Source organism: Heterocephalus glaber, unplaced genomic scaffold (assembly GCF_053883595.1).
Source record: "Heterocephalus glaber isolate CG9 unplaced genomic scaffold, H.glaber_assembly_v1.0 deba00001606, whole genome shotgun sequence".
NCBI classification, from domain to species: domain Eukaryota; kingdom Metazoa; phylum Chordata; class Mammalia; order Rodentia; family Bathyergidae; genus Heterocephalus; species Heterocephalus glaber.
The window spans coordinates 31,201,122-31,224,261 of NW_028258377.1; the positions used below are offsets into that span (position 1 = coordinate 31,201,122).

General features: G+C 42.5%; 1 protein-coding gene across 6 annotated transcripts in view; it reads left to right on the forward strand.

Moving 5' to 3' along the window:
* Positions 1-20,084: 20,084 nt before the first annotated feature.
* The window catches only part of Adam19 (ADAM metallopeptidase domain 19), a 96,832-nt gene continuing 93,776 nt past the window's right edge, over positions 20,085-23,140 (forward strand). The window contains exon 1 of one of the 6 annotated variants that reach the window (XM_087194909.1): positions 20,085-20,324. In XM_087194909.1, the coding sequence (XP_087051035.1) occupies positions 20,228-20,324 (97 nt within the window). In that variant the 5' untranslated portion in view covers positions 20,085-20,227. The remainder of the gene's footprint in view (positions 20,325-23,140) is intronic. The other 5 variants (XM_087194908.1, XM_087194911.1, XM_087194910.1 and 2 more) reach the window with 5 other exon arrangements.

Here is a 23,140-nt window from a genome sequence, read left to right on the forward strand (position 1 = left end):
ACAAAGTATGGCAAAGAGGGAGTTTAGATAAATGACTGAGGGCCTGAGAGCCATAGCCTTAGCAAGATTATCTATATAATGGATCTAGTTAAAAACAGGAGCCTCAATATGTACTCATTTAAGCTGTGGTGAGCTAGGGTCATTAGTGACTCTATTTATCTGCTCCCAGTGCAATACTGGAGTCTTTCTTTCTAAAGAGGACCCTTGGTTTTCCTAGAGGTTCCCAGGAGTAGCTTTCTTTTTAGTCCTGAGAAAATTCTAGTGACCATTTCCTATGTAAGACTTTTATAGCTTGTCACTGTATTCCTTGAGAAAGGACCAGAATGGTTTCTCAGGAACTGGGAATAAGGCTAGGATGTTGATGGGGCTGTAGGGCTGCTCTGCTAGTCTCCCTATCAGCCTTTTGATTTCCCAAGGAGACTTTGGACATATCTCTTTTGGATCCCTTGCAGTAAATGACAGTGACCTGTGTGGAAAGATAGACTACCTCTAAGAGTTGTAGAATGTCCTGCTTGTGTGTTCCAGATGATTGCTTATTAGTCAGCAAGCTTCTTCTTTCCAGATTGCTACATGTGCATGTAGCACCAGAAAGGCATATTTGAAGTCTGTATAGATATATAGCTTATTGCCTTTTCTTAATATCAATGCCCAAGTAAGAGCTATGAGCACTGCTATTTGAGCAGAGGTCCCTGAGGGGAGGGATTTCATCAGTGAACCACACCTCTTCATGGTCTTGGACATGCATATCACTGATGTCCTGCCTTCTTGCATAGGTATGGGAGATCACTTGTTCACAAAAGTAACTAACTTTTGGGCCACAGGCATCAAAAACGCAGGATTAGGGTTAATGTAAGTTTTACAATAACCTCAGGGGTGTCTAAGAGCATGGCCTAATACTTGGTAAGCCTTTCACCTGTTAACCACAAGTAACCTTTGGTTTCAAGAATCACTCTGACCTGATAGAGTCAGGACTTCTAGTTTCTATCCTAAAGTTAGTTTTGCAGATTCATTTGATAGCATAGCTGTAGCTGCAACTGTTCTGAGGCAAGGTGGCTATCCAGCAGGCACCCCATCTAACTTTTTTGAAAAGTACGCCACTGGGCAGAGTTCTTATCCTAGCCTTGGGTTAAGACACCCAAAGCAATTCCTTTCTTTTCTGATATGTAGAGGAAGAAGGGTTTTCTTAAGCTAGATATTTTAGTATACCATGCAGCAGGATCCACCTGTTGGCTAATTAGGCCAGGGAGACCTGGCATATTCCTAACAGGTAAAACTTGTTTTGGCTTTTTTTGGAATTTGAGAATTGCCCCAAATTTTACTAGTAAATCTTCTCTTAGAAAGGGAGTAGGACACTGTGGGACAATTAGAAACTCATGGTTAAATATTTTGCTTTCAAAATAACACATCAGAGCAGGAGCAAAGCATCTCTGACTAGGGGTCCCCTTGACTCCAACTGTGGATACCAATCCAAAGGAAGGTTTTCCAGAGAAGTAAGTCAAAATAGGATGATGTATTACCCAGGGTTCCTCATAGGAGATGGTAATATTCATGGACAGGGGAATTGTAGGTTCCTTTGGGTCTCTTCAGAACAGAAGACAAGGGTTTTGGCTGGCCTAGCCCCTCTCTTGGAGCGGGGACAGTCAACCCTCTGGTGCCATGAATCAGGCTGCCTCTCATTTGGAGCAAGGCCAAGGCAGTAGCTTGGTGCAGTCACGTGCCCAGTGTCTAGACTTCTTGCACTTAAAGCAGGAACCTTGGTTGTACTTGGGTTTTTCCTTAGATGACCTGGGTGAGTTTAAAGCATTGCCAATTGCAACAGCTATAATCTTAGCTTTTCTCTTTTGACCCTTGTCCAGATCTCAATTATGGAACACAGAAAAGGCCATGTCAATGGGGTACAGGTGGCTGAGGTCCCATCTGCAGTTTCTTTATTAAACAGATGGGAGAGACCCATATCCCCCTGAGAGACAGGTGGAGATGTGAGGACAGGATCATTAAAGGTATCTCTCTCTTCCTCAGGGGCCCCTCTAAATACCATAGTTTTGGGGCTTTTCTTGAGAAAAAAGGGTCACAAAAGCCTGAACATCAGGGATTTCGCTTCACTTTCTATGTTTTAAGTAGAAACAGTGTAACTGAAAAGGTCTCATAGTTTAAACTGCCATCCCATACCCATCTCTCACCATTTCCTAGTTCATGCTGAACACAAACTGTGTTCCAATAGTAGGTAAACTGTTCCTTTTTTAAATTGGCAGGGTCAAATCTTTCCCAGTGATCAAGGATATGGCCTAGTGGAAAAGTTGGTGGAATCTGCAGGGCATGGACCATGAGATTTCCCATGGCTCATCTTTGGGCCTATAGAAAGAGACAACTAGGTCTTGGGTCCTTAAAGTGGCATCCCATGCAGAAGGAGACTGAATGAGCCCACAAAGCATCCCTTATGAGGCTCAAGTATTCACTAGACAGATATCCCTGTCTGAAGCTAGGATGATACTAGCATCTTTCATAGAGTCATAGAAGAAACCCCTACTGAGGGCTTGTCTCCATATGGGGGCCCACTAACTCTCTAGGGAGAAGGGATTGAGCCTCTTGATTTCTCTACCTAGCCCTTCAAAACTCCCATGAGATCAGAGTGGAGTCCCTCTTGACTGGTACTCTCTTAGGCATGTTGAGCCAATTGAAGGCTCTACTTAAGTTGGGTGGAACCAGTTGAGAAACACTATCTCTTGCCTTTACCTGATAGTAAAAATTGTGGTATTTTAAGGCAGTAGAGATGGAAATTTCTTTGTTTTCAAGAAAAAAAATCCTTTAAAAATCCTAAGAACGAGAATGATTCTACCTTTGACTCAGTCTCTTGAGTTAAGCTTTACTGGCTGTTCTTTTATTCTGCTCAGGCTATCAGACATGTTTCTAAATTACCTGCATTTTGTTAGAAGAAATAAAATAGGGAAACAAATGTGGTGGAACCCACAGGGATCCAAAACAAACGACCAGTCAGATGACATGACAAGATGGCATCCAGTCATGTGATGAGACAAGATGGTGACTGTTGTAGTCAGAGTTTGCAAGGGAATAGATTTAATACAGGACACATAATATATAGGATCATTTTATAACATTCACCCAAAAAGTCAAATGCAGAGGGGTGCAAGAGATTAGCCAGATGCTGGATTCACAGAGAATATAGCCAAGGACCTGGATCCCATAGCAGTGTCCCACATAAGTCTGACTGAAAGCCTAAAATCCAAAGCAATGTCTTCCATGAGTCCAGCCAGAGGACTAGAGCCCATGGCAATTTCTCATGCTTGTCTGTATCGAAGATCTCCACCCAGAAGGCCCAAAGTGGTGGAAGCCAGAAAACTTGTGCTGGTGGATTGAAGGATTTGTGCCACCAGGCTGAGGGATCTACATTAGAGCCAGGAAGTGATGCTCACAGTGAAGATCAGAGCTTCCTTGATGAGGACAGCAGCCACTCCCATTGACAGTAAGGATCCGAGCTTCTCCAGCAATGAGAACAGCCAAGTTCACATCAGGAAAACCAGCCACAGAAAGCTTCTCCCAGAAAATCAACACCCCCCAATCTTCCTTTCCAGTTGTCTTTATATGCCATCAGAAGAAGGCCTGGGAATCCAGGCAGTGTGCCCCTGAGGAGGCAATGTGTGAAGCTGTGAGTGTGAAGCCAAATGTATGGTGGAGACCCCAGAAATTTGGAGATGCTAGGAGCATGGATCATCTAAGGGAAGCCACAAGATCCACAAAACCTGCCCAAGAGAGAAGCCATGGGAGCTATGACCACAGGCAGTGACATAGGGGTGGAGCCACCCAAGCCCTTTGGAGGTTACAACTTGCCACAGATTGCCAGGTATGCTGGAAGTGGAATTGTGGGATTTAATGTTTGCCCTGCTGGATTTTGGACTTGTCTTGGTCCCATTCCTTTGTATCCCCCTATTTGTACCTATTGGAATGGGAATGTTTATCTTGTGCCATTGAATGTTGGAAGTGTTTTAACTTTCTTTTCATTTGTACAGGGGCCCGCAGCTAAGAGTTTGCCTTAAATCTCAGAGGAAACTTGGGACTTTGACTTTTCAGCAATGCTGAAACCATTAGGACTTTGACAACTCTTAGAGATGGACTAAATGCTTTTCTGCATAAAAGGCTATGCATGAGTCTTTAGGGGACTAGGGACAGAATGTTGTGGTTTGTGTTTGGATGCCCCCCAAAGCCTCATGCACATGAGGTGTGACTTTCTTTTTCAGAGGTCATGGAATCTGGAATGTGTGATGCTGGGGTTAAGGGCATGTGATTACTAAACCACTACAGTTAGTGATTGGTTTGGCACTGCCCTAATCTCGGTAGTCTGAATAAGATAAAAGGGGCAGAAAGATGCTGTTAAGCTCTCCCTTGCTTTTGCTGTTTCTGCCACCATGAACTTGGCCCTTGTTGCCTTTGCTACCTTGTCAACACCATGTTGTTTCTCCTCTGCCATGACTGTTTGCCATCGCTGCCTTGGAGCCAGCCAATTATGGCCTGAAACCTCTTCAATCTGTGAGCTAAATAAACCCTTTCCCTTTTAACTTTGGGTGTTGGATATTTTGTCTCAGCAACGAAAGAAAAGTAACTAACACAGTGACCTTGGATAAGATAACATCCTGAGAAAGAAATGGCCATCTAGAGGGCAAGTGTGGATGAGACTGAACACAAAAAGGAGTAAACTGGGGCAGGCAGCTACTCAGGCAGGCCACCAAATTACAACAGCTATTTTTCCTCAAAAGAGTGAGAAAGCTAAGCAAAATATCATGCAGAACAGAAATGCAAAACAAAGGCGTATAATAACAGGCTTTCTGGCTATTTAATTCATACCCACGAAGTGACCACAAATGGGAAAAAAATTTTTAAAAGAAAGATAAAGTGGGCCTACAGGCCTCCTATGGGTAGAAGAAAAACACAGGCCATCCAGTCCCCTCCTCCCCTCCCACATGGTGGGTAAAGCAGGAAACAATTCCTGGAGCCATAGGAAGTTTCCTGAGATTCCCAGCCCAGGGAAGAGAGATAGGGAAAGAAGAAAAAGAAGACAAACAACTTGTAGCATTATAGAGGGAAACAAACAAAAACAACAACAACAACAAAAAATGTGCCAAAAAGCCTTACCTGTTTTCCTGGCAGGCTAAACCAAATATGTTCAAATTCTAGCAACATAATCTCTCATTTTCAGGGCTTCCTCAACCCTTAGCTTCCATTCCTGGAAAAAAAAAATCTCCCTACCATATATAAAATGAAATTTTACTTACTGTCTTCTAACAATACTTTTCAAATTTTAATTTGCATACAATCACCTTATTTTGTGGAATCTTGTTAAAATATAGCTTCTGTCAAGCACAGTGTCCCATACCTATAATCCCAGGGTGAGGCAGGAGGATTGTGAGTTCCAACTAGCCTAGGTAAATTAGTGTGAACCTGTCTCAAAATAAAGTTTTAAAAGGGCTGGAGAAGTACCTCAGTGGCATAGTATTTGCCTATCAGGCATGAGGTTGTTATAGACAGCACACATGAATCCACTTGTTTAATAGGCATTTTGTGGTGAAAAAGAAAAGTTTATTCCAATGAACAGAGACTAAAATCAGGGACTAAACCAGAGAGATTCTAGCAGCTCGCAGGGAAGGATAACTATACTTGTCTGTTCAGATGTGTAGACAATCACTGGACTTTTCAGTGCCAGAGGGATTGTACACTTTAGTTTGAGTCCATTTGTCCTATTTACTGAGAAGCTGCTGTTGTCTGCTGAAAACAACCTGTTTGCTTTGTCCTGTTTGTTTAGGCCAGGTGTGACAGAGGCTCTGGGTTCAATCCCTGGTGCTGGAAAAAAAAAGTTACTTCTGACTCTGCAGGCCTGGAGTTGGGCCAAGATTGTGCATTTATAACAGACATCCTGGTTGTTACCTGCTGCTGATCCGTGGATAGTCTAACTAGTGAGGTTCCAGAAAGCAGAGGCTCTTAACTAGACATCTTTACTTCCAAGAGAGTCTGCAGTGTTTTGCAGTGGAATTAGAAGCAGCAAGGTATCCAAGATGAATGGAGAATTCAAAGACTCAAGTCCCTTGGGTATGGCCATGAATCCAAAAGGTTGCTGCTCTGCAATGTGTACCTTTCCCTCAATCCACATGGGATAAAACACTCACATTAGAGTGCTACCTTTCCCCCCTTTTTCCTCTTGGGATTGTGTCCTGGCTGGGTTCACAGCCTGGAATGCCAATTTGCTCTTCTATGAAATGGGATCACTAATGGTCAGCTCACGTGGCTTTTCAAATGGATCAAATAAGGGCCAGAGATTTAGCTCAGTGGTTTCACTGCCTGGTGTGCAAGCGCAAGGACTCGAGTTAGATCCCCAGTACCACACACACAAAAAAGGATCAAATAAGATAATGCAATGAAATGTCTCTGGAAAAGGTTGGTACAATCTTGGAATCCCAGCAAAACTCTATCAGGACAGGAAAGAAAAATAAAAACTGCCTGGGGGATGGCAGCTGGTAGCTGCAGAAGGGAAACAGCTGCCGGAAGCTGACTTCTAGCATACATTTTGCATTATCTCTATCAAAAATATTTGACTTCCGGCTTCCAGTCTGGCATGTAAAAAGCTTAGGAATCACCACTCCATTCTAATAGTAAGAAAAGGGCTTAACAAACCAAATAATCAACAACTCTGCTCAAGTCCATTAGAGAAGTGAAGTTCCATGACAAACTGCTGTTCCCCAAACTAGAGGACATCTGATACAGAGAGTCACAACCCACTGTAACAGAAACCTTCTGGGATCGAGTGCTGGGGTTAGGAAATATTGGAGGGCGATCAATCCTCCGATCTGCCTAGAAAGGGGGATGGAGAGGGCTAAACAAAATAAGACAATAGAGACTTGCGTAGTTTCAACGTACATGGGGACCAGGAGATCAGCGCCTCAGACAAAGAGACACTCTGAGCTGACCACTATTAATTGGATTCATACAATAACTGGAGGGAGGATCAGGTGACTCAGAGGGTGGAGGTAATCTCATGTTGATGTGGCTTTTAGGTCGATGAGGATCATATGTTGATGAGGACGGGTGAGATGAGCCAAACATTCTTCCAATAGTAAGTGGGACGAGTTAAGCTTATAAAGAATTTGTACCTTCTCAGGTGAAACCTTTCTCTTATTTTAATTGCTACTCAGTTCTCAAAGAACCAGGATGTCTTCAGCTGATGTAATCTTGCCCTTAAGTGTCACAGCATCATGGGACCATTGAGGCCTCAGCTGTGACCTGAGGCAAAGTGGAGTTGTTTCCTCATGCCAAAGGTGATTTTCAGGTAAGAAGACCAGGCCTCAGGCAGCCCTGATCATAATTTAATTATGAAATTATTTTCTCCCAAATTACTTAGAATGACTCTGGACAAGAAAACTAGAACTGTAATTGACAGTTGGTGGATGAACTGTGTGGACATTCCTAAGAGTTAAAAACTCTGTGGGGATGCAGTTCGTAGGAGGGTCCCCACTCCTTTGTGAGTGTTAGCTTTAGGATCTTTACTAACGTACACAGTGAAAGTCTGAGAAACAACTTCTTTTACCTTGGGAGAAGCAGTGCAAAAAGAACAATTTTGAAATACGCCAAAACATTTTTTTTTACTTAAGGCCCGACCTCAGGAGAAGTTATTTTACCAGGGACTAACCTGATGGGCTCTTATCAAAGCCCACTCTACCAGAGGAAGGGAAATCCAACAGAAGTTCCTTATGGTGAAAGGGAAAGGCACAACTCCAGCCACTTAAGGGGTAGGTGCACATCGGTGTTCCTCACAGCCCAAGGGCACAGGCTTTCGCAAAGACTAAGACCCACTCACAGGACTATAGAATGCTCTGTCTGCCCCCCCGCCCAGCATTACATTACCAGAAGCCTATTCACTTCAGTTCTTTGCATTTAATATACCATGTCCACCTTTCATTGAAAATTACAAGACATACAACACCCCCCCCAAAAAACCCCACAGTTTAAAAAGATTAAACAATCACTAAGACCATAGTCACATATGGTAGGGATGTTAGATTTTTCATACCAGGTATTGCAAAAATCTATAATCACTATGCTAAGGGGTTTAAAGGAAAAAGCAGATATGAAGAAACAGGTAATGTAAAAAGAGATAAAAGTCCAAGGGAAGCAAAAAAATGCTACAGATAAGAAACACTAACAAAAATGAAGAATGTTTTTTAAAAGTGCACAAAAAATCATTTATAAAGGAATCCCCACTAGAACTACAGAAGTCTTCTCATCAGAAACCTTATAGGCCAAGAGAGAACTGGATGATATATTCAAAGTCCTAAAAGGAAAAAAAACCCCGCCAACCAAGAATACTATACCAAGCAAAACTGTCTTTCAGAAAGGAGGGAAAAATAAAGACTTTCCAAAAAACAAGCAAAACTGAGGAAATTAATCACCACAAGACTAGTCTTTCGAGCAATGCTTAAGGGAAGCCTATGCTAGAAGCAAAAAGATGGTAACTACCATCATGAAAACCCACAGAAGTACAAACCTTAACAGGAGAGCAGATACACAAAAGTTATCAATACAGGAAATCACCAAACCACAAAGATGAACAACAAGAGAGGAAGAAAAGAGCAAAAGATATACAAAAACAACTGGAAGACATGCCTTGAATGTAAACATTGAATTCCTCCATTAAAAGATGTAGACTGGCTAAATAGATTTTAAAAAGAAAACCAACAAAATACTAACTATAAGAAAACTCACTTCATCTATAAAGAGATACATATAAAGAGATACATACAAGTGAAGGGATAGGAAAATATATCATACAAATGAAAACCAAAAGTGAGCAGGCACAACTATATAGTATCATATCAGATAAAATAGACTTTAAATAAAAAATTGTAAAAAAAAAAGACAGAATGTAATGATAAAGGCATCAATTCGACAAGAAGGAATAACAGTTATATACGCACATGGTGCTTGAGTGCTCAATTATGTAAGGCAAACATTAGATTTAAAAAGAGAGACTCTAATACAATGGTAGTGAAGGACCTCACCTGTTTTATCAATGGGCTGATCATACAGAGAAAGAAATTCAATAAAGAATCATTGGAGTTAAAATATACTATAGATCAAATGGATCTAAGAGACATTTACAGAATTTTTTTTTCCTATTTGGCAATTGAACCCAGGCCCTCATGTGTGCTAGGCAGGCATTCTACCACCCAGGTACATCCCCAGGCTTTTTATTTTATTTACAAACTTTTTTTTTTTTTTGGAGATGGTGTCTTGCTAAGTCAGTCTGGCTTCAGACATGATTCTCCAGCTTCAGTCTCCTGAATAGCTGGGATTACAGCATTGTGTGACCTTCCCCAGTCAGATCATTTGATTCAACAATTTCAGAATACACATTATTTTCATTAGCACATGAAACATTCTCTGAGACAAACCATAAAAAAGTCTGGACAAATTACAAAAATTGAAATCATAGTGTGTATCTTCTTTGACCAAAGTGGAATAACACTAGAAATCAAAAACAAGGACTTTAGACATTGCACAAATACATGGAAATTAAACAACATACTCTTGAACAAAAAATGGGTCAACGAAGAGATCAAAAGGGAAATTTGAAATTTTTCTTGAAATATATGGAAATTGAAAAATAACATTCCAAAAATTATGAGATACAGAAAAATAATTACTAAAAGGAAAGTTTATAGCAACAAAAAGTAAAAAGATTTCAAATAGAAAACCTAATGATGCAACTCAAGGAACGGCAAAAGCAAGAACAAACCAAACCCCAAATGAGGAGAGGGAAAGAAATAACAAAGAGCAGAGCAGAAATAAAATAGAGACTAAAAAACAAAACAAAGCACAAGGGCTGGGGATTTAGCTCAGTGGTTCCACTGCCTGCTGCTCAAGTGCAAGGACCCGAGTTTGATCCCTGGTACCAAAAAAAAAAAAAAAAAAAGCACAAGAAAATATAAAAGATCAACAAGCCAAAAGCTGTTTTTTGGAACGTTGACTGGCCTTTACTTAACTAAGAATTTGCAGCAACATGAATAGAACTAGAAGACATGTTAAGTAAAATAAGAGCAAAAAGATACTATATGTTCTCATTTAAATGTAGACGCTAAAATCTTGTCAAAGAAATAGAGAATAGAACAGTGGTTGTTGGAGCCTGAGAGGCATATTGGGGAGGGAGGAATGGAGAGAGGATAGGTAGTAGGTACAGGGATACAACTGGATAGAGAGAATAATTTTTAATGTTTTCTAGTAGAGTATGATAATGATGACTGACAAATTAATTGAATATTCAAAATGGGTAGCAGAGGAAATCTGGAGTGTTTCCAAAACAAAGAAATGCTACATGTCTGAGGTGATAGATGTGCCAATTACCGTGATCTGATCCATACATATTGTACACATGTATTGAAATATCACTCTGTAGCCCATTGCTACAGCTTGGATCTGAAATGTCCTCTAAAGGCCTCTGTGTTAATGGCTTGGTCTCCACCCCATGGTGCTATTGGAAGTACCGGAGCCCTTAAGAAGTCAGGCTTTGTGCGTGGAAGTCACTACACTGGGGATGTACCCTTGATGGAGACTGTGGAACTCTGGTCTTTTCCTTTCTGTTTTTTGCATGCTGACCATGAGGGGAATGGCTCTCCCCCACAGTGTGCTTGTGATGCTCCACCACTGGTCCGAAGTAGTGGGGCCAATTGGCCATGGACTGAAGGCCCCAAAACTGTGAGCCAAATATTTTCTCTTTCTAAGATGATCATCACAAGTATTTGTTATAGTCATGGAAAGTTGAATAACACACCCATAAATATGTGCAATTAGGGTCTCTATATATTGGTATTTATATATATATATAGTCTATATATATTTATATCTATATCTATATATCTTCTCCTCCTCCTTTTTTTTTACAGTACTGAGGATTGAACCAGAGCCTTTGCTCTGGGCTCCCTCCCCAGAACTTTTTTACTTTTGAGACAGGGCCTGTTAAGTTTCCCAGGCTGGCCTCAAACTTGTGATCCTCCTGCCTCAGCCTCCTGAAGAGCTAGTTGATTACAGGCACATGCCACCACACCTGTCCAAAAAAAATATTTTAAGAAAGTAAATAACAGCAAAAGACATATCTGATAAAAGATTATTATTCAAGATATATAAAAAAACCTTTTAAATCTCAATAATAAAAATGAACATGATTAAAAATGAGCAAAATAGCTAACATGCATTTCATCAAAGTAGACATATAAAAAAGAACATAAGAAAAGATGTTTAGCATCATACGTTGAGAATTGCAAATTAAAACAGCAAAATATAATTACCCACTTATTGGAATGGCCAAATTCCCAAACAGTAACATCAGTATTGGCAATGGTGGGGAACAATGGGAATTCTCATTTATTGCTGCTGGAAACGCCAAGGAGTACAGCCACTTTTGAAGAGAGTTTGGCAGTTTCTTTTAAAATGAAATAGTTCTTAGCATAGCGTCCAACAATCATGCTCTACCCAAATGAATTGAAAATCTGCCCACAAATATTTTTTGTAGCTTTATTCATAATTGCCACAAATTCCAGAGCAACCATGATGTTCTTCAGTAGGTGAATGGATAAGCAAGCTGTGATAGTTCTAGATAATGAAATAAAGAAAGGAATTATAAGATCGTGAAAAGACAGAAAGCAAACTTAAATGCATATTAGTAAGTGAAAGAAGTCTACTAAAAAGGCTACTTGCTATATGATTCCAACTACATCATTCAGGAAAATGCAAAGGTATGGAGACAGTGAAAAAATTAGTGGTCACCAAGAGCTGGGTGGAAGGGCTGACTTGGCAGGGTATAGAAGAATTTTAGTATAGAGAAAGTACGCTGTATGTAACTACAATGGTGAATACGTGTCACACATCTGTCAAGACTTGTACAATCCACAACACCAAGAGTGAACTCTAAAGTAAACTCTGGACTTTGGTTGATAGTGGTATATTATATCAGGTTCACTATTGCAGTAAATGTACTACGGTGTAGCTCAATGATGATCATGGGCATGTACTCATGCGGGGAAAGGGCCTGTGAAAATTCCCTGTATGTCTCAATTTTGTTGTGAGCCAAAAACTGTTCTAAAAATGAAGTTTATTAGTTAAAAATATTTTTTTCTTTTAGGGTCACATGGGAGCAGGTAGGTATTGATGACTGTTTTGCCAGTTGAGGGGTACCATCAGGGGTAAAGCTAGTCTAAGAACAAGCTGAATTTAGCCCAGTTTCCAGAGTAACAAGGAGGCAATGACTAATGAAAAATGACTTGGCCAGGAGTTTGAAGCTGAGACGCCATATCACCTAGGACATGATAGAGCTCACAGCCTCATGCAGGAAACTTCCCCTCTTCAAGCCTGTGGTTATAACACAGAGTAGCACTGTGGCTGTAATCAGTGGCTTTGATGTTACTCAAGTGAGCCTGAATCTAGGTTTGTCGCCAACCTAGCCACTGTATGAACATTCTGTAGTTACTTTTCTACTGCCACCATCAGTCTCAGTCACCTCATCTGCAAAGTAGGATATCAGTGGTACCACTTACACAAAGTTTTCCTGATCAAACAGTGAGATAACATACTGGGCTTTATCGGATTCATTGTAAGTATTGTTATTAGCTTAAACCATATGAAATTGCCATCATTTCACTGTCTATGACTTATAGTACACTTTTCATTATTATTATGAAATACCCAAGGCTAGACAACTTCAAGAGAAGAGATCTGTTTAATTCATACTTCGGAGTTTCAAAGGCATCAATCTGGCTTTGGTGAGTATCTTGTGGTGCACGGCATACAGTGGTGGAAATGCATAGGGGAGCAGGTGATCATAGTGCTAGATAAGAAAGCAGAAAGGCTGGAGCCCAAACGTCCCTTCTGAGAACATACCCCCAGTTGACCCAAGCACTGCCACTAGGCTCTATCCCTGAAAGCTCCCATACTACCTACCTCCCCACTCTGCTATAATGGGACCAGCTCCCCAACACATGAACTCTTGAGGGGTAATTCATATCCAAACCATAGCATCTATGAAATCACAATTTCTTGTGGTCTGACCTAATATCCCTTCACAGGGTTGTTATGGACATTAAATTAGATGATGTAGGTGTTCTGCTTAGCACCAAAGTGCTCAATAATTAATAGTGATAATGATTGATATGAACAACCTTGGGGACAGTGCCCAATGCTGATAAATCAAAAGACCCAAGTCACACCAAGAAACTTGATTATCCTCTTAATCAGTCATTTAATTCACTTATCCAGTTCCTACTTCCTTTTTTTTTTTTAAACCCACCTCTCCCTACCATAAGTGTTATAGTGTAGCTTGTCTTAGACATCGCTATAGATTCTAGCAGATTTCAGGAACATAAAAGGAGCTCAATAAATCCCTGTTGAATGAATAATTTTTAAGAGCTTTATGAGTTTTCAAAGGGTTGGGGCCATTTGCTTTTCCTATGGATCACTGGGAAAAGACCTGGAATTAAGACTAAAGTCTTTAACATTTCCAAGACATTTGAGTAAAAGACACTATTTGGGCCTTAATTTCTTCCTTCAAAATGGATCCAATAAACCAAACAGGGCCACCTTATGGATTATTTGAAGAGCAGGATAGTTGCTGGGTAATTAGATATCTATTAGTAGGGCTAAAATGAAAAGAACAGCTAATACCAAGTCCTGGCAAGGAAGCAGAGCAGCTGAAACTAATACATTGTTGACTGGAAATGCAAAATTGTAGAGCAAAAATTGAAAAATATTTCTTGCAATTTCTTATAAAGCTCAACATATACTAAACTGCAATATCCAGTAATTCTACTATTTATCCCAGAGAAATGAACACTTATTTCCATTTAGTACTTGAATATTTATTCAAGTACTAAATATATATTTGAATGTTTTTATAATATTCATAATTATCAAAACCCAGAAAGATCCAAAGCCAGGCCTGGTGGCATACACTTGTAATGCCAGCTACTGGGGAGGCCAAGGAAGGAGGATTGCAAGTTTGAGGCCAGCGTGGATGATTTAGTGAGACCATATCTAAAAATAAAAAGGGCTGGGGCTATATCTCAGCACTAGAGCACTTGCTTAAGCATGTGTGAGGCTCTGGGTTCAGTTCCCAGTAACACAAAACCAAATGGCCTTGGACCATTTGAATAGTTAAACTATGGTACATGTATACAATGACATAGCACTCAACAGTTAAAAGGAACTATTTATACAGGAGATGACATAGATGAATCTTAAATGTATTATAGTGTGTGAAAGAAGACAGACTCAAACGTCTACATCCATATAGTTCCATTTCCATGGAACATTCTAAAAACATGTCATTCCATGACATTCTAAAAACAGCAACACTGTGGAACATAGATCAGTGATTGCCAGGAGTTGAGGGAGGTTTGAACACAAAAAGATATGAGGGAAGTTTTTGGAGTGAACTTGATTGTGGAAGTGGTTATTCAATTGAGCATGTTTGTCAAAACTCAGACTGAAAATGGAGAACGTTAATGTCTGTATACCATACCTGAAGAAATAGGACTTTGAAAATGGTTCACAAAACAGTTATCATACTGCCAGTATTATTTCAGTAACAGGAGCCAAAGAAAATTATTATTCCATGAGTGTCTTTAAACTTTGTGCTGACCCAGAATGAGATACTGTAATTACTATTCATTAATTTACAATTTACTTAATTAAACTTTTATTGTTGTTACGGCTTATATCTAGATGTCACCTGAAAGCCTTATGTGCTCATAAGTGGGGATTTGGGGAGTGACTGGATCATGGGTGTGTGATACTAGTTTAGTCCACCAATGGTTTAGCACAGTCTTGGGTGTGGATAATGGATTTACTAAAGGGGGAAGCCCCACCCTGGGTGTGGGTGACACCAACCAATAGGCTTATAGTCTGCATGGAATAAAAAGGGAAAGAAGAAGGAAGGCCCTGCTTCTTCTTGTCTGGCATACCATGGACTGTTTCTCCTCTGCCATGCCCCTCTGCCATGCCACCCTGCCTTAGAGCCAGATGACAGTGGATTGAAACCTGGACAAACTGTGAGCTGAAATAAACCTGTTCTCCTTTAACTTGTGAATGTCAGGTATTTTGTCCCAGCAACAAGAAAGTAACTAAGATAATTGTGCTTTCCAAATGCTCGAGGGTTGAGAGAAGACAAAGGTCCAGTTCCCATCCATGGGAAACTCACAGTCCAGTAAGAGGAAGTAAGAAAATGACAGAGACAGTGTACATGATCATTACCTTTGATAATAAAGCATGGGCACCGTCATCAGAGATTAACGATGGAGCTATATTCTAAGAAAAGTGGCATTAGTGATTTTGTCCTTGTGTAAACATCACTGTACTTACCTGAACCTAGATGGTCTGGGTCAAACACTTGAAATGGCCCTTTGATCCCATCAAGAGACATGGTAAGCATGAGCTGTATGAGGCTGGAGGAATATGGCAGACTGCATTACAGAAAACTTTTCTTAGTAAGTAAAAAGAGTACATTCTAAACAGTAGAGTGTAGTAAATTTAAACAGAGTATAAATATATAAACTAGTGCCATACTCATTTATTATCAAGTATTATGTACATTGCATAATTATTTGTGTTATACTGTTATACAGCTGGAGGAGGAGTAGGTTTTCTGACACCAGCATGTTTACACGAGGATCACCACAAACATGTGAGTAATGCGTTGTGCTCTGACATTGCAGTGGCTACGGCGTCACTAGGTGATAGGAATTTTTCAGACCATTATAATCGTATGGGACCAGCATCACATGCATGGCCTGCTGTTGACAGAAAACTTGCTATGCAGTGCTGCACACATTTAGACTCTTCATACATTCATAACTAAAAGTTCGAGCCCAGCGCTGTGAATAATACCCTACCCACTGGTACTTAGTAGCAGGAGCATGAGAGTAATATAAGCAAGCATTTGCTGGCCAGGTGCTGTTCTCAACATGTGTCAAAGTCTCGGCAACCCCATGAGCTAGGCAGTGTCACATCATCATCCTTTATAGGTCAGGCAATAAACTCACAGAAAAGCTGGTTTGTTTGCTCGCTCAGTGTCATATGACTAATAAAGAACAGAAAAGGGATTTAGCCTGGCAGGATAGCCACCTCCCAACCTCAGTAGTATACTAAACCTGGAGAGAAATGCTCACCACTACCCTCCATACAGAAACTGAATTACAGAACTCAGGCTCAGTCTCCTCAACATCAAAGAGCGAGAGTGAGCCATAGGCAGAGAGGTTTAGAATTCAAAACTCTCTCCCTAAGGCAGATGAAATTTCTCCTTTTGTGTATACCATTTATCTATCTCCAATTGCTAAAATAAGAACTATTACAGAAAACGAAAGTGAAAATAGGGATAAGTGAAAATTCCTAAATAAAAATTTAAAAATGTATCCATATTCTCATGATACAGAAGTAAACACTGCTAACATTTTGGCATATTATCTTCTAGTCTTAAAAAATATCTTTTGTTGAGCTCATACTTAAATGTAATTTTGGATCCTTCTTTTTCACTTAAATCAGAGCATAAACTCTCATCATTTTAAGTGGTTGCATAATAATCTATCATAGGGATATTATATGATTTCTGAACTGTTCTTTCACAGTTGGGTATTTAGGTTGTTTCCAATATTTTCACTATTATAAATAACCCACTATGAACATTCTAGTCCATAAATCTGTATGTGAACTACTGTGTATTATTTTAGGATGGTTTCCCAGAAGTGTAATTAGTAGGTTGAATGTCATGAATATTTTAAAGATTATGTAGAGAAGTAGAATTCTTTATAAATAGAGCACACATTCTTTACAAATAAATGGAAGGGTTTCCCGGGGGCTCAAAAGTTGTATATGTACTTGCTCCCGCATATGGGGGTGAAACAGGAGTGGATGTGAGAGGCAGAACTGGGATCTTTCTAACTTCTTGCTTTTGCATTAACCACTGCACTTTTCCTCTTAGGAGCTGCCTCCCAATTTTTAGGGATACTTGCTGATTAAATATGGATCAACAGGATGCCAGCAGATGGAATTTTCATGGGTGACATTCGTATGTCTTCTGTAAGACTTTCTCACAGAATCATGTATGCCACCTCAGCATGTCTAACATGGCGCAGAACTGTCATTATCTGTCACTATCTCAGCTCCTGAGTGAGATGGATTGGGGACAATCATTTCCATTCCCATATCATTAATCAAAAATTCAGAAGGGTGAAGAGTCTTAACCAGGAAGAGCTTGGAGAGGTCATTGGAACCAGTATTCTGGGACTGCAGCTTCTAGTTATGCACTCCATTTGTCTCTTGTTCCAAATACTTGTGCTGAGACTTTAACTCCCAATGTGATTACATTTTAAGATAGAATTCCTAAAGGGGTCATAAAGGTTAAATGAATTCACAAGGGTGGGGTCCTATTCTGCTAAAACTGGTGTTCTTATAAGAAATGAGAGAAACACCAAAGCCATGTCCTCCCTCGACACATACACTTGGAGTCACATGGAGATGCAACCCTGAGAGAAGGTGGCTACCTATAGCCCAGAGAGTCCTCACCAGAAACCAGCCCTGAGGGCATCTCGATCTTGGACTCCTAGCCTTTACAACTGTGAGAAAAGCCTGGTGTGCTGATGCACTCCTGTAATCCCAGCACCTGGGAGACCAAGGCAGGAGGATGATGAGTTTCAGGTGAGACTGTGTTACATAGCAAGTTTGAGGTCACTCTGAATTACATATTGAGACCCTGCCTCAAAAAAACACAAAACAAAAAACGGGAGAAAATAAATTTCTGTTGCCTTAAGCCAGCCGACCCGTGATATTTGTTATGGCATCCTTAGCAGATGATTACAAATTTTGGTACTGATAAGTAGGGTGCTCCTGTAACAGTTTGGAAGTGAATTGGAACTAGTGGAGTTTCTGTAGTCTTGGAGAACGCATATATCATCATGACCATAATGTTTGTAGAAATGTAACTATTAAATGTGATTTTAGTGAGGGCTCAGGTAACTGAGGAACATGTTATTGGAAATAGAGGAAAGGTAATTCTTGTTATAAAGTAGAAAAGGATGTGCCTGAATTGTGTTCTAGTATTTTGTGAAAAGTAGAAATCACCATGTGACAAATTTGCATATGTATTTATCCATGGAGATTCCTAAGCAAATGGTTGAAGGTATGTCTGAGTTTCTCCTTCTTGCTTAGGTACAATGTGAGGAGAGAGATACACTGAAGGAATTGCTAAGCACGAAGAGACCAGGTCTTGGAGATTTGGGGAAAATTTAGTCTATTCATATTATTAAAAACAGAGAAAGCATTGTGAAGAGAACACCAAGAGCATTCTGTGAGATTGCCACTGAGTCAGTCAGGTGTGGAGAACAGATTGTATGAGACACAGCTGTCTCGGCTAACATAGTCAGGATACAGCAGAGGGGGACTTTCAGAATTCTGGAGTTCTACAGGACAGGACCAGAGAGCTAGAAACCTGTGAACATTTTTTTATCTTTCAAGAAAAGGGAAAGTGAGCCTGAGGCATTTCAAAGACATCAGGGCACAGGTCAGAGGGTGCAAAGCCTCTTCAGAAGGTGGGGTCCTCTCCTCTTTCTGTCCAGTGCCTCAGGAGTTCAGTTGTAGCAAAGAGCTGTGAGGGCGAGGCCACTGCTCGAGCCATGGATGACACTGCTGTGCCAGTGGACTTGGAACGCAGACCATCCAGCTAAGGAGGCTTATTTTGGAGCGTTAGGAAACAATGGACTTTGCTTTGCTAGGTTTTGGACTTCCTGGAACGATCTCCCATTCTTCTTTCTCATTTCTCCCCTTTGGAAGAGTGGGATGTCCCACCATGGCAGTCTTGTGGGGTTTCACAGGTGGAGGGGAATTTTGCCTCAGGACGATGCATACCATATCCACACCTGGTTTAGCTGATATTTAGATGAGACTCGGGACTAGGAATAGATGCTGGAGGGAGTTGTGAGGCTCTTGTGATGAGGTGATTATAATTTGCACGTGAGAAGGACATGAATGGGGGGCAGAGGGTGGAATGTCATGGACTAAATTGTGTCTCCCCAGATTCATGTATTGAAACCCTAGCCCCCAAGGTGACTGTGTTTATAGATGGAGTCCAGGAGGATGTAATACAGGTTAAATGAGTTCATCAGATAAGGGATGCACACAGAGAGAAGGCCACATGAGGACACGGTGAGGGACAGGCATCCACAGGAAGACAGGTCTCAAGGGAACCCACCCTAGCGGCACCTGGATGTTGAACGCTGGCTTCCAGAACTGTGCTACAATGAATTGCTCTTTAAGCTACAGCTTGTGGTATTTTGTTACGGCAGCTGAAGGAGGCATCAGAATTTTCTTATTCTAAAGATAATAGTCTTTATTACTCAGTAAGTGATAGTCTTTATTACTTCCGGGTCTCACTGACCATTTCCATCCCAACCCCTAAAACCCTCACTATCCTGGGAATTCTGGTTTTCCACCCACACAGCCCATGGGCTTTCACCCCGTCAGTGCAGTTTGTCCGGGCTGTTTCTTCCGCCTGGTGTTCCATCTCTGCTCCTCCAAGCTCAGATGTTCTCTCCTCTGGGATTCCGGATCTTTTCTAGTCCTTCCTCTCAGACAGAAGGAATGGCTCCGGGATTTGTGCCCTGCTTTAAAAAAAAACCACAAAACACAGCTCCATATAGCACTTAGTTCTTTGTGACCGGGGGGTTGGGTTAACTCTTTCGTGCCTGCCTGCAAGAGTGCTGGCCCCTGGGGGTGGCATGGGTGAGTGGCCCGTCACCCAGGACAACTAGCACAGCGCTGCACGGAGTACCCCGGCCCCTGTGCAGCGAGGGGTCTGGTTTAACCCCTAGAGCCCCGGCCCTCTCTAGGTGGCGTCCCCCGTGACTCCTTCCTCTTCCCGACGCTCGGGGTCCCCTTCCCGCCAGGTCCCGACCACCCGAGCCGGCCGGCCTGCGGGGGTTCGCGGGCTCCTCCTCCGGCCTGAGCCCCAGCCCCCTCCCCTGCTCCAACCCCAGGCCCAGCCCCGCGGCTGGGCGGGGCGTCTCGGCATTGGGCGGGGAGCCGAGGCCCCGGGCTCTTAGGCCGGCCGCGGCTTGCAGATGCTCGACCCCCGCGGTCGGGCCGGGGCGGACATGGCAGAGGGCGTGTGAGCCGAAGAGCGAGGGGAGCCACGATGCCCGGGGGCGCCGGCGCCGCCCGGCTGTGCTTGCTGGCCCTCGCCCTGCAGCCCCTGCGGCCGCTGGCGGTGCGGGAACCCGGGTGGACGACAAGTAAGTGCCGGGCGCGAGGGGCCGAGGCGGGTGGGCGGGGTGGGCGGGGTGGCCTGGGACCGGAGCGGGGCCCCGCGCCCGCTGCTTCTGCCCGAGGCCGCCCCAGCCCTGCAGCCCGGGCTTTGTTCCCACGGCGCGCGTCCCGGACGCGGTGGAGATCGGGGACCGGGGCGCGCCGCGCAGCCCGTCCCCTCTTCCTCCTTCCTCTACGTTCCGCTCCTTTCTGCGCCGCTCCTGTTTCTCACGGTCACTCCTCTCCGCTCCGCCTCGCCTCGCCTCGCCCGTCCTCTCCGGCGTCCGCTGCACCAGCGCCAGGAGCATCCCGAGCGCCCGGGGAGCGGCTCCCCGGGACCGCGCTCCGTGTCGCGCGCCAGCTGCCCCCAGGAGACGCCGCGAGAGGCGGCAGGGGGTTCAGTGGCAACTCTGGTTCTACACTTCGGACCCCCGAGCTGGCCGGGACCCTCTGAATGAAGATCAAGTCCGACGCATCCATTGCACTGTTGGGAAACCCAAGCCCACAAAAGAGAAGGGGTTTGCCCACAGCCACGCCACAAAGGGAAGTCCGCGCTTTCGCACTGGAAGCCGAGGCTCTTTCCCCTCCACCGACACCTGCCCTCTCTCAGCCTCAGTTCCCCCTTCTGTGCAGCAAAGGGACGGGCTGGATGCTTCCAGCTTGGATGCTGGGTGATGTCTCTAGACTGGTCTCCCGCACCCCACCGCCTCTAGAGCCCATCCCTCGGGGCTGCTGCGGATTCCGCCTTAGGGACGGTCCAGGGGCGGTGCCCAGGCTCTGTCATTGTCACCCCAGAAAGCGTGGCCTTAGCTTGGCCGGCCGCAGACAGGCCAGGCTGACTTCAGACTTCTGCTTGCCGGGACCAGCAGTGGACTTGGTTTTAAAAACAAGCGAGCACGGTGGGGTGGAGGCTGGGCAGGCTACCCCGGGCCCAGGGCGAGGAGGCTGACCTGCGGACAGTGTGTGTGAGCTTCAGGGCGATTCCCAGGACCTCCTGAGCGAAAGGGAAACCGAGGCACGGTTGGTCCACAGGGAGCCCGGGGAAGGAAGCTTTTCTTCCGTGGCCTTTGGCTCCTTGAGAAAGAGGAAGTCAGGTTCTATTTATTTCTGATTTTCCAAAATCTGGCAGGAGTCCTGAGTTAGTCTTGTGTAGGAGAAAAGCATGAAGAAAAGCTAGGAAAGTGAGTTACTGCTCCAAGAGATGACTTCTGAGCCCTCAGGTAGAGCAGCTGCAGAATATCCGGGGAGTAATGAAAAGTGGAAAAGGAGTAAAATTGCCAGTAATCCCCAAGTCCACGATTGCTATGAATACTTTGTCTTTTTTCCTCTCTTGTCTTCTTGTGTTTCTATAAATATGTGTTAATGAAATTGGAAACATACCATAGGTATAGTTTGGTATCTTGCATTTTGTACTTCACATGGTAAGCATTTCCTCAATCATTACATTCTCTAAAACCATGATTTTAACAGCTCTTTAATTCCATCAAGGGACTAGGATATTCAAAAGTTAAAAAGTCATACAAATGTGGCGAAGATTCACTTGCTTCATGAATGCAATCAGGATGCTAAAGCTGGTTGAAAGGAGGGTTCAAGGGTGGTACAGGCATTGGAGAAAGACTTGAAATCTTGTGGCTAGATCAGATAAAGAAGAGGTGGGTGGGGCAAATGTTATTCTTTGTTATCTTTTTACTACACTGAAATAAATTTTCATCTCTGTCTACCAGAAATCTATAGTTAATATATGACTACACAGAGAATAGGCTTTTGGTCAATAGTAAATAAAGAGGCAAAGGTACATTCCTCCAGATAAGTCAATAATCCATGGTCAGTCTGTTCAACAGTACTCCAGATATGAGACTGAAAAGACATTTTACTTGTCCTTTGCTTGTTTCCAAGTTTTGAACATTTCTTCTTAAATGTACTGTGCTCCTCTACTGTTGAGACTTTAGATTACTTTTTGGTGTTTTTTTTTGATCATCCCATTTAACTTCTTTAAACATCCCATTAAATATTATATAATCCCTTTTTGTCTAAAATAATCCAGACTTATCAGAGCCACGAGGACAGGGACTATGCCTGTCTTGTTCCCCCATGGGTATTAAGCACCTACTGTAGTACTTGGCATATAAAAAAAACATGGAAAACATTTGGTAAATAAATAAATGCATTGCTTTTGGTTTTTACCAACTTCGAATGTTAGTCTAATGAGGTTGGTTTTTTTAGGATATATTTTGATTGCAAATAGCTATATCAGTAATCTAAAAGGAAAGTTAATAATCAATCATAATCATAGCACTCTGACTGAATAACTCCAGTCATCTTTTATATCATGCATTGCATTCTATGTGATTGATGTGGTTGCTTTAGAAAGAACAGAATTTGGACTCCTCAGATCCAACTCCAGAAGTCCTTTGGATTTGCCCTATTCTTGTGGAGACTGATTTGCTTTGGTCTTAGGAAATTCTCCCTTTATTAAGATAGTCTGCAGCCAGTGATTGAAGTCTGTACCACCTTGAACAAGTTTCTTCTGTAGTTTTAATTCCCTTTCTTGTAAAATAGAAATGCTACTACCTACTTCTCCAGTTGTTTGCAAGAATGCAGGAGATCTGGATGGTGAGAATGGTTTGGAGAGTAGAAGGGCAACACAAATGCACACTTGCCATTAGGAGCCTCATGGTAATGTAACAATGCCTTGCAGTTAGGAAGCAATTTCATATTTCTCTCCAGTAACATTTTGAGATGGCAGGTGGGAGGCTAAAGCTCATGGGGAACAATAGCCATGGGCTGAACCTCCAGAGTATAC